This window comes from Lissotriton vulgaris, chromosome 3_1 (genome assembly GCF_964263255.1).
Source record: "Lissotriton vulgaris chromosome 3_1, aLisVul1.2, whole genome shotgun sequence".
Taxonomy (NCBI): Eukaryota; Metazoa; Chordata; class Amphibia; order Caudata; family Salamandridae; genus Lissotriton; species Lissotriton vulgaris.
In genome coordinates, this window is record NC_141689.1 from 987,481,150 (window position 1) to 987,493,448 (window position 12,299).

General features: G+C 47.1%; 1 protein-coding gene across 2 annotated transcripts in view; it reads left to right on the top strand.

Annotated features, from left to right (window-relative positions):
- Positions 1 to 12,299, top strand: part of KDM4C (lysine demethylase 4C) — a 2,012,700-nt gene that overhangs the window by 119,374 nt on the left and 1,881,027 nt on the right. For both annotated transcript variants that reach the window (XM_086961357.1, XM_086961358.1), the window contains exon 2: positions 1,162 to 1,325. In XM_086961357.1, the coding sequence (XP_086817483.1) occupies positions 1,182 to 1,325 (144 nt within the window). In that variant the 5' untranslated portion in view covers positions 1,162 to 1,181. The remainder of the gene's footprint in view (positions 1 to 1,161; positions 1,326 to 12,299) is intronic.

A 12,299-nucleotide genomic window follows, 5' to 3' on the forward strand; every position in this document is an offset into this window, starting at 1 on the left:
TTATTGCCGAATATCATTTGCTTCATCTTTATGTATGTTTGAAAATTAATAAATAATTACAGTAAAAAAAGAAATGCATGTATCAACCACATTTCAAGATTTCTGTGCACCCTGTCATACCTCCTTTATGCAGAAGTTAAAATGCAAGTGAGCTAGTCTTTGCTTGCATACACATTTGATGGAGCAAATGGATGTGTATTATTGCCCTGATGGCAAGTGAAAGCTTGGGTTGGAGAATATGCTGGTGAGAGATGGATAAGCGTCGCCCCCTAAACTAACCTTGCTTGTTATATAACCTATCTGTTTCACTCCTGACTTAGCACATGTGGAGATAAACATTGATTCTCTCCTATAAAGACACACACACCCTTTCAAAATAAAGCCCTTTGTTCTTAGGCCAATAAAACAATTGATGAGCTATTGGAAATGCGTTATTATCTCTAAGGTATCGAAGTCTACTTGTGGCTATTATTGATTTAAGCTGTAGAATTTACTTCTTTTTGGGAATTCTCCTTTTCTGTCAGCTAATGCACCGGCTAAGAAGCTCAGGGCTCTCTAAGACCTATTGACTTTTAGTGCTACATTGTTTTCATGCATATAAATGAGTATTTCCAACAAATTAATCACTTATTACGAAGAGTTCTGCTTTGTGTACCAGGCAGAGGCGATCTTGTTAGATAGGATGCGAAATACTGAATGGACGGTACTAAGGACACGAGAATGTCTATTTTCGGAGGCAACCTGATGGATAGTATTTTATAGAACACTCTCTCTCTTATTAAATCACGAGTGTCGTTAAGCGTTATTCCAAGAGCGGAGCATCAGTGGCTTTTCAATGAAGCCTTGGTTACTAGAAGTTAGTTATGCAGTGACCTAGAGGACTGTCTGCACCTTTTGTAAGCACTGCTGTCTGGGTGTTTTTTTAGAGATGCTTTACAGTTAGGTCATGCTATTCTTTGTAGTTAGTTTGTATGAAGCCCATCGGTGCTGTTTTCGCCTGTATGGTGTACCTGCCAGGAATTTACGGGAGGGAGCAAGGCCGGGAGTTTGAACGCCTGCTGTAACTCTTTCGAATTTCATCTGGCGCTTGAAATCTACAACTGTCAATGCATTGAGGGTCTCCAGTCATTAAACTACTTACGTACTGTTTATATTTCCTAGGAAGAGGAATTGCAGCCAGGATGTCGGACTCAGACTCTGATAACCCTCCAAATGCAAGCTGCAAAATAATGACATTCAGCCCTACAATGGAGGAATTCAAAGATTTCAACAAATATTTGGTATACATGGAATCGCAAGGTGCCCATCGAGCGGGACTTGCAAAGGTAAATGTTTTTGGCTTATGCAGAATTTTTTAATTTAAAGAGATGTGATATCTTCAGTACCTTGTCTCTACTAAGAGTTGAGACCTTTTTAGAGGTTACTTTTATGTTCAGAATTGGTTATTATTTTTTTTTTATTGATTTCCATTAAATAAACAGCAGTGTGATACAGCAGTACTTGACCCTATGATACTGTCTCCGGATATACATAGCAAGAACATAACTATGACATTTTATAATTTGTATGATCCATAGCGATTGACACATCGTACTACCGATAAGCAGTTAGTAGCTGGGCTTTCCCCCACCTCAACCCCCGGCAGCTTACAAAGAGAGACGCCCAGCCCCGCTGCAAATGACTGTACAGCAATAAAACAATATGTGCATACCTAACACAAACACAGACGAATATCCTAGCATCTTAATTCAGCTTTCAGCCCTGTTTAGAATTTTCATTGTCAGATGTCACGAATGTGTAGGTTTTATACAACTCCCAGAAATTATTTGGTTTATAGCAGGGAGGTAGAAGTCCCCTGAACAGTTCAGTCTGCGTGCAACAGAAAGTCATATCCCGGGACCATTGTGTGATTGTCGGTACTGGACCTTTGAACCAGTAAAGGGTGACCCTACATTTAGCCATCAACAGACCTATATCTACCAACTGCCTAACCCCCTTTTTGATCTGTTTGGAATAACCCAGTAGAGCTAGCAGAGGGTCTGCTCCCAATGGTAGTTTGATGATTTGCCCGAGTTCCTTAAAAAAGTTACCCAAAAATCTGAGACTCTCTGGCAAGTCCACGCCAAATCGAGAAAGTCTGCCGTCTGCTCCGAGCAACGGTCGCAACTAGACTCCCCCCTTAGCCCATACCTATGAAGCCTCTCGGGGTATAATATACCCTGTTAAGGTATTTGAAGTGTATGAGCCTGTGCTGCCCATTAAGTGAAATAAGTTTGGTGCTAGAACAACAATAGCTCCACATATCTGTAATGTCTTTATTGAGGTCACGCTGCCAAGCCAAGGGTGCTTTGGTGTAGTGATTTGCTCTGCATGCCATGGATGAGTTGTATATTGTGGACGCTATATGTTTTGGGGATGTAGCACTAATAATTTGCGTTAATGCCAACAGTTCTGGGGGTTCCAGGTAGTCGTGCCCCAGATTCCCCCTCAGCGCACTTCTCACTCTGTGAAATTGGAACTTACTTAGTCGCGTGGGTTCTGTCAGGCAGGGTGAGATCCTCCCACTTTTGGTGCTGTGCCTTCTAGAAACTAGTCGCCTATATGCCCAATGAGTGTAGCGCCTGTAAAACCCCCTTATCCCTACACGGTTGCAGCCATAAGAACCAGTCCATTGGGGCCCGTGGCGAATATAGTATCACATACGCCTGTTGTTGCAACAGGCAGTGTCCAGCATGTACCGTGGAGTTAATCAAGTCCAAAATGCACATCCTCCTATCCGCCTCCTTAAACAATAATGCGGGCAATGCAAGTGGAGAAGCTTCCTCTTTCTCTATGCGGAGTTGGGGGATATCAGGAGAACCATGCATCCATAAATAAGCATGCGCACACTATGCCGCCCTGTAGTACAACTCAAAGCCTGGCGCCTCCAGTCCTCCCATATGATAAGGTAAAACTAATATCTGCCACTGAACCCATGGCTGTTTACCTGCCCATGCTAATCTGATCATCAGTGTGGTGAGGCGTTTAAAGAAACCCTAGGAAGTACCATAGGGATGTTGGAAAACAAAAACAGCAGTAGAGGTAGCACCACCATCTTCATAATAGAGATTCTTCCTAGCAGGGACAAAGGGAGTTTTATCCATCTTTCCACATCGTCTTCAAGTTTACTGTAGGTTACTCCATAGTTCTCTCTGAATAATATATCCGAATCTGTGTGTACCCTTATTTCCAAATACCTCACCGCTTCTGTGGTCCACTGCAGTGGATACTCCGGATCGACGCCGGGAGTACTAGGTGTTATTGGGAAGATGATGGATTTCGGCCGATTAACTTGAATGCCCGATAGAGCGCCAAAGCGCACCACCTCTCACAGGACTGTTGTCAAATTAATTTCTGTATTTCTAACGTATAATAGGGTGTCAACCGCATATGCAGAAAGTATGATTTTATAATGCGGATAGCTAATACCTCTGTGCTGGTGATACTCCCTAAGCGCACATTCAAGAGGCTCTGCAACTATTGCATATATCAATGGGTATAGGGAGCACCCCTGGCGCGTACCTCTAGTGATACTTATGGACTCAGTGACTATGTTGACTATTTTAATCCTGGCTTTCGGTTTGTTGTAAAGTGGGCCGAGTAATTGTAGAAAGGTTGAACCTACCCCCATCTTAGTTAATTCCTGCGTCATGAACGGCCACTCCACCGAGTCGAATGCCTACTCAATGTCAAGGAAGACGGCCACAGCAGATGTCTCTGGTTTTGTGTGTTGTAATGCCCCAAAAATCGTGCGCAAGTTATATGTGAGGTTCCTACCTAGGACAAATCCTTCTTGCTCCGGAGCAACCAGCAGTGGGACCAGGGGGACTAAACGGTTGGCTAAGATGTTTGCAAACATTTTTGTATTGACATTGAGCAATGACAACGGGCGATAGGAGGCACATTCCTCTGGTGGTTTACCTGGTTTAAGTAATGCTACGATGACCGCCTCCGTCATTGAGGGTGGCGTTGTACCTGTGACGCACATGTCGTCAAATAGGGTGGTCAATTGTGGCAGAAGTTGGTCCAGAAAGGTCCTGTAAAAGGAAACAGTCAGTTCGTCTGACCCAGGGGCACGCATTCATGCCTGAGGGGGCAAGCAAAATTTCGTCACGCTCAATAGGTCTCATGAGAAACTTCCTATATGTATCTGTGAGCCACGGGAAATGTATATGCGATAAATAATAAAGAATCTCATCTTCCGAAACAGCGCTGTGAGTAGAATGTAGCTCTACATTGTATTGGCGGAATCTGTCCGCCACGTCTGCTTCGTCCGTTAAAGACACCTTCAGCCGATCTAACCTCAGCCACCACCACTTTGTCCCTCCTTTTCTTTATCAATTGGGCCAGGACAGACCCCGGTCTTTCGCCCTCGCCGTACATACGGGCAGTGGCATATTTACCCATATGTTTAACTTCCTCTGCTGTCGTGTTGTATGTCTCGAACAGGTCAGCGAGTTCTCTCTTAACAGAATCATCCGATTCCGTCAATTGTCAATTCTCTAATGTTTTAATCTTCTCTTCTAAATCAGACAATCGGTTCTGTATAAGAAAGCAGGACCCCCGAGTGTTTAGATATGGTGACCCCTCTGATGTAGACCTTAAAGGTTTCCCAGACAGCTTGGTAGTCCTCGACTGAACGCACGTTTACATCAAAAAACCTATCAATAGTCTCAGCCAATTCCTCTTTAAACACTGTATCTAACAGAGTATGGCGGAAATCTCCATGAGGGGTGTCTATGACTAATAGGATTGGCTAATCATCTGACAATGTGCGGGACAGCACCTGACATGTGCGCACTCTGTCGCCCAGAGTAGTGACCACTAACCAATAATCGATTAGAGTATGTAGGGAGTGATAAGCTGAGTAATGTGTAAAGCCGCCTTGGCGACGGTATTTCGTTCGCTGGCCGCTGCCGTCGCATGTCTTTCTGGCCCGCCTGATATATCAAGTTTGGGGTTCAATACTAAATTAAACCCCCCCCGCCCCCCAACCCCCTCTCCCCAGAGCTGCTCACAAAGTTCAAGTCCACCGAGAATATCTGACAGTGTACTAAAAAAAACTGGTTATCGAAGTTGGGACCATAAACATTAACTATGTGTATGGCCAAACCCTTCCCACGGCACCAAGAAATAGCATATCTACCAGCCGTGTTAGTGACAACAGGGCTTAAGGTGAGAGAGGACTTTGGGTTAACCCAAGTGAGAACACCCCTCGCATGTGTGATGAATCCTGCATCATGTACGTTCCCGTGCAACCCCCTGCATCGCAGTATGGGTGAGTTGGGTGGGAGAGGAGTCTCCTGCAGCAGCGCGATATCTATTGCGTGCCTTGCCAGATATTAAAGAATTTTATGTACTTTTCTATGGTTATTAAGTCCCCTAACATTCCAGGTAAAAGTTATAATGGCGTCCACCTTAACATCCCTGAAGCAGTCAGTAGGTTGTGTCAATTTGTCTGTTAGTGTAGCCATAATTTGTTCATGTGCCCCTTATCACTATTGCATATCTCAAGTGAACCACTACGTACAATAGTCACACTGCTTCCATTTCTCAATACCCAACCACCCCCCACCCACATCAGGTAGCCCCCGAACTTGCACTGATGGAACAGACCCTCAACATTTCCCTAAAGAACATTCAAGCGATTTAGACCAGAACGGGGTCAAACCCATCCCAACAACTATATCATTCACATTTCTAGTACCCCAACAAGAAAGAATCATCACCTGTGTGCTTCACGCAAGTGTGGATGTAGCTCGCAACAACAGGAAAAAAAGGTGTGGCCCATATAAGGTCGCTCTACGAACCCCGTCTAGTGCATAGTTCGCATCTGCTTATCAGTTTTTTCCTCCTGAAACAGAAACCATCACAAGAGCGTAGCAAAAAGCAGGACCCAACACATTGTTATGCCCTATCAAAAGTTTGATCTAAGGTGTCACTTTAGTTCTGTGTAGACGCCATATGCATGGGGGCTCGGGCTCCCACTGGGTGATAACCGTGAACAACCCCACAACTGCCCCCTCCCAGGAGATAAAGGACCCAGCGTACCCCCGTTAGGCAGTGTAGTCTACCAAAAAGTGTCAGGCAATCTGAGGCAATAGAACAAATAAAACAACAAGCCTCAACCCCACACTAGGGCTGCAGCAGCCTCACTCCCTCCCGCCCAGGGACTTTCAGGTCATACTCATCAGATAATGTCACCAAAGCGGGATTAGTCCTGCTCATCCAGCAGGCTGTCCGTCGCTTCATCGAGCCGTTGCTTCTCCGGGCTGCGTCGCCTCTCCTTGTCCAGTCTTTCAGCGTCTTCTGTAGTGCTTTCAAGTCGGTGAAGATGTGGGAACTGCCCTGCCTATTCACTCATAATTTTGCCGGATATAGCATGGCATAGTCCACTCCCAGGTCGCGGAGCTGTCTCTTCATGGGGGCAAACATGCACGGTGCTTCTTGGACCTGGATCATGAAGTCTGGAAACAGAGATATTGTGGAACCTTCAAATCATAGTGGTTGTTTCTCGCGGGCCAGCTTCAGCGCGACGTCTTGATCTTGGTAGTTGAGCAACTTCGCTATGATCGGCCTAGGGGCAGCTCCTGGCGCCGGCCTCGGGCCCACAGCGCGATGCGTCCTCTCCACCACAAACCTATTGGAGAACGAGTCCTCGCCAAGCAGGGTTTTTAGGAGCCTCTCTGTGAAGTGTTCCATATTGCCCATCTGGGTAGTTTCCGGGAGGCCCGTGATGCGGAGGTTACAGCGCCTAGAACGCGCCTCCAAGTCCTCTGTTTTGTCCTGCAGGACTTTCAGGACCCTGCCCAGCTGCTTATGCTCCGTGTCCAGGGCAGTCTGTGCTTCCTCCGCTTCCGTTAGTCTGTGCTCCGACATGTCTATCCGTTCAGCGTGCTTGTCCAGCCGCTCAGCCATGCGGTCCATCCTATAGGACAGCGCCTCCATCTTGGTGCCAAGAGATGTGATACCTCATTGTAGGTTCTTCTCCATGGCTAATAGCAGGTCGCGGATGTCCTGGCGTGGGACCATTGTAGGCTGATCCTGCTCCCTAGCCCCCTCCTCGAAGGCAGCATCAGCAGACTGCGTCCAAGTAGGTCTTCCGCCTCCAGGAGGAACGCTGCACAGGACCTTTAGCACATACCTCACAAAATGGCGGCCACCTTCCGATCAACTCGCCAGGGGTCGCAAAGCTCAGCAGATCAGAGTGAGCGGAGTACAGCACTCGCAACGTGTCCCCCAAGATTAGCCCAGGCCACCGGTCGTACAGCAATGTCCAAGACAACCTCCAGGCAACATCCTGACCGCAGCAACCAGTCCTCTTTATTACAGCATCCAAAGAGGCGTCTAATGTGCGGGCCGACAACCAGGGGGAAATGCCAACTTCCCAGGGTAATGAAGGCCCCGTAGCTCCCCCGCTCTCCGGGATGCTGTGAGGCCACGTGGGGTCCGAAGCCGTTTGCCTGCGGTCGCTCCATAGTCTTACATCATCAGGCATTCAGGAACCGCCTGTCCCTCAATCACAGCACTCAGCAGGTTCCGATCTCAGCGGGCACCAGCAGCACAGGTAATCGGCGGGCAGAAGCTCCGATGATCAGGGGCCCAACTCGCCCAGCAGGACCCCGCGCCAGCAGACCCCGCAGAACTGCAGCGCAACCGGAACTAAAGGCCACCCCCACAGTCGCAGCAGTCTCGCCGTGGGTTATCCGAGCACTCGCCGTAGCATAGCTCCGGTGCCCAGGGCTCGCACAGTCCAGCTCTGTTTGAGGCGCATTCTCCGCACATGGGACCGCTAGAGCAACGGCGCTTCACACTTTCGAGTCAGCACGTCTTCAGGAGGCAGAAGATCGCCACAGCGCACCGCAATATTGGATTTTGGCAGATATTGTGGACGGGTTATCAGAGCTCTCGGCTCAAGCGGCCATCTTGGACGCGAGCTAGCTCCGCCCCCCCAGAATTGGTTATTTATGTGATGACTGCTGGGTGGTGATTTGTTTCTTGTAACATGCAGACTTTTGACACTCTTCTGAAGCAAAGGTTGCTTAAAGTACACATCCTTTTTTCTTTAATTTAGAAACTGTTTTTTTTATTGAGCAGTGACGCATTGCAATGCACAATTCAACAAAGAAAAAACTTAAAACAGCATAATACCCTTGGAAAAATGTATCTCCAGAGAACTTGGACCCAAAGCAGATAATATTGCACCTGATAATCCAGCGTAATGTAAAGAAAGCTAGATAGAGAGGTGGAAAGAGTGCAGTGATTCAGTTGAAGCCTGAAAAGAGGGTAATACATAGATGTATATGCAGGGACATTAATCGGAACCAAACCTTAAACTGGGGTCTAAATGTAGGTTGAGAATTAAAGAGTAGCCCTATACAAAAAAGTGGTAAAGACTGATTTAAAAGAAAAAAGAAGAGGGAGGTGGTCTTGCCATAGTTAGCAAGGCAAATTGGTTTGGGGTTCATTGATACTCAAAGCACAATTCGAAGTAGAAGGGGGTCGGAGGCCTAGACTTAACGACTCCACAGGATATATAGCCCCAAATAAACGTCACAATAAACAAAAGATATCCTGCAGTCGACAATCAACAAGACAAAGAAGAGACCGTGTGAACCCATATACTGATAGGCCAAAACTTCGCAAAATTTGTGCGGAATCCCATCACTCACCGAGCCCGGGGACATGCTTCATCATCTGGGTCTCCTTTTTAGGGCTACAACTCCACCCTACTGATGGAGGAGCCCAAGGATGTTTTTATTAAAGTTATGGTCTATGGTTGAAGTCATAAACCATAGAGTTACAGAGTCGACCAGGGAATTGCATCATTTAATCCCAGTTGGTCACTTTTGAGTCTAAATACCCATTTATGTTCTTTTAACAAGAGAAATGTCTGAAACATGTTGTGGGATGAATGGTTGTTCTAAAATGGTCCAACCCATCTCGTCAGGAAGGTGACCTTTTAATCATAGACCATAATCCATGTTGCATTATATCTGACTGGGATTTCCACCCCCTTGAGGGTTGGGAAACCATGAGTTACATTCACCCCAATTTTTCTAGTATAAGCACTTGTTCGAATTATCCATGCATGACCTTCGAGTCAGTGCAACTCTTTAGGTCACATGTGACTTGGTACTGGATTTGTAACAGTGACAACAAATGTAGTATAGAGATTCATCTGTTTCAAATCATGTAAATTTCAGCCATCAAATAGGTGAATATAAATTTCTGTCAAGGAACAATTTGTCAAGCCCACTTTTATACCCAAGCTCTCAAAGAGGCGGCAAGAAAACCCAAGAGCCAGGTAGACAAGAGTTCTTCCAATTGCGTTGAGGCTAGAGAGGCTGGGGTGGCAGAGGACCAGCCAGAGGCCAACCCCCACCCACATCAGGCAAGCCTTTCTCCCTTTCCCCATTTAAAGGTGGGTGGTCGGTTTCCAGTCTTTGAGCATATTTGGACATCTATCACCTCCGACGCATGGGTGCTACAAACCATTCAGGGGATCAGGTTCGAGTTTTATAGCTCCCCTATGCAGGAGGTTCGCCACCGCCAGCTCGATTTTGCACAAGACCAGGCCACACTCGTAGCCCAGGAGGTGGGGAGCTGCTGCAGAAAGAAGTGATTGTGCCAACCCGCCTACATCCAAGGGGTCTTCTCAGCAATATTTTTCTTGTAGACAAAAAAGATGGCGGTCAGTGGCTGGTGATAAAACTAAGAGAATTCAACCAATGGCTGGTCTACCGCCACTTCAAGCTGAAGGGCATCCATCTCCTGCAGGACCTCCTCCAATCCAACAATTGGATGGCCCTACTGGGTTGGGAAAACACACACTTGGCAGTCCCCATTTTTTCCTCGCGCCGACTGTTCCTACAGTTTTGGTGGAAAGAGCAAGTGTATGAGTTTGCATCTCTGCCATTCTGGCTCTCGTCGGCCCCTTGCTGCTTTACCAAGGTTTCTCAAACTGGTAGTGGAAACACTAAGGGCCCAAGGGCTATGGGCTCATTATTTACTTAGACAACATTCTGCTCTTAGAACAATGCCTGCTTCGCCTCTAACAGCAATTGCAAGAAGTGGTAGACCTCCTCCAGGGCCTGGGGATTTGCAGTCCATGCCAAGAAATCTCTCCTGAGCCCATCCAAACAGGTGACCGTCCTGGGGTTTACAGTAGATTCGGTGACCCGCACTCTGAGTCTCCCAGCGAGGAAGATGACCAAGATATGCAGAGAACTGAGGAGAATGCTAGCACTCTCCTCCACCTCATTGAGACAGGTAGCTCGACTAGTAGGCCTTCTTGCCTCTTCAATTCAGATGATCTTCCCAGAGCCGCTCCACCACAGGGCTTTGCAGCGACTCAAAGCCCCTCACCTGCACAGAGGTCTGCAATATTACGATCAGGTGCCCATTAAGGAGGAAGTGCGCACGGAGATGAGGCGGTGGTTGGATCATATGGAAACCTGGAATGGCAGAGCCATCTTTGGCTGCAATCCCGACTTAGCAGTAGAGTCCGATGCCAGCAAGTCAGGTTGGAGAGGGCATTGTGGGGACTCCTCTACAGAAGGAAAGTGGTCTGCTGGAGAGAGTCAGCTCCACATCAATTGCCTAGAATTGATGGCGGGCTCCTTCGTAATCCAGTGCTGGCCGAAGGGCAAGGTGTCTTGCAACGTGCTCCTGAAGATGGACATTGTCTCGGTGGTCCCTTACATCAACCATCTCGAAGGAACGAAGTCCAAGGCTCTAGCGGACTTGGCCAAGGACTTTTGGATGTTTTGTCTCTCCTGCTGTCACCAAAATGTTATAATGTTATTGAATACCTTCCAGGAGTCTCCAACGTGATAGCAGATTGATGCTCCAGGAGCTGGTGAAACACAAAGCTGTGGCAGCTCCATCCTCTTGGAGACTTCACAACATGTGGGGCCCATTCTCCATTGACCTTTGGTCCCGTCTGGACCTCCAGCTACTGCTCTTCTTCAGTTAGAAATCAGACCCTCTGGCTACTGCGACGGATGTCTTTTTCCAAGATTGGTCCAGAGAGAAGGGATACGCCTTCCCCTCTGTTGGCAATGATAATGAGGCTCACTGCGCACATTCACAGGCAACAGGCAAAAGTGGTGTTAATTGCCCCATACTGAATGTCTCAAGTGTGATTCCAGTTCATTTGGAACTTTCCTGGGATTCTCCAATCCTTCTACCCCGAGATCCTTTTCTTCTGAGGGATCCCCAGGGCAATCCCCAACCTCTAGTCCAGCAAGGGAGAATGCCCTTAGTGGCCTGACGGATTTCCGGCATCGCTGGAGAGTCTCAGGCCTATCGAACGATGCTCCGAGGTTACTGTGAGCAGCTTGGACAGACATCACAAGCAAAAGATACAAATCATCTTGGACCAGATGGGTTGGTTATTGATTTCTGAACGACATGGCTACTATCTCATGGGCTGTGAGATGGTAGCCATTAGGAATTTTCTGGTGTCTTTGGTGTCCCAAGGCTTGGCGTGCTGCACTATCAACTCTTACAGGTCTGAAATCTCTGCTGGCCACGCACCTGTTCAAGGGCAACTAGTTGGGGAGCATCAGATGATCTGTAAATTGATGAGGGGAATTTGCCTCATGCTTCCTCCGGAGCCCAGGTATTCATCGCTATGGTAGGTCAATAAGGTTCTACACCTATACCAATCTTGGCAACCTAACAAGTATTTTTCCCATAAGGAACTGTCTTCTAAATTGCAATGCTCTTGTGTCTAGTTTCATGTCGACGAGTGTCTGATGTTAGAACACTTGACATCTCCGGAAGTGTGTTCACCACGCAAGAGATGTCCTTCCATATTGTTCATAGGACTAAATCAGATTCCAGGATGGTGCCCTATCCACCTTTTGATAACTCACCAAAATTGTGCGTCGTCAGATCCCTCAAAGAATATGAGAGTATGACTGAAGAAACTCATCCACAAGGGGAACACCATTGTTAATATCCCTACCGACACCTTTCAAAGAAGTTACGCCACCAACCATAGCCGGTTGGGTCAGATGAGTGATGCAAGAAGCTGGTATTAATGTCTTGTAGTTTGGCGCCCATTCGGTAAGGGGAGCAATGGCTTCAAAAGCCTTTTCTTTGGGAGCCAGGTTGGAATATATTATAAATGCCGCAGACTGGTCATCAGACTCTGTTCAAGAGGTTCTACTTTAAACCAGTCATGGATATGGCCTAGTAAGCATGACCAAAAGTATCAATTCTATTAAGGACGCAGAGGCGAGGATTATTCC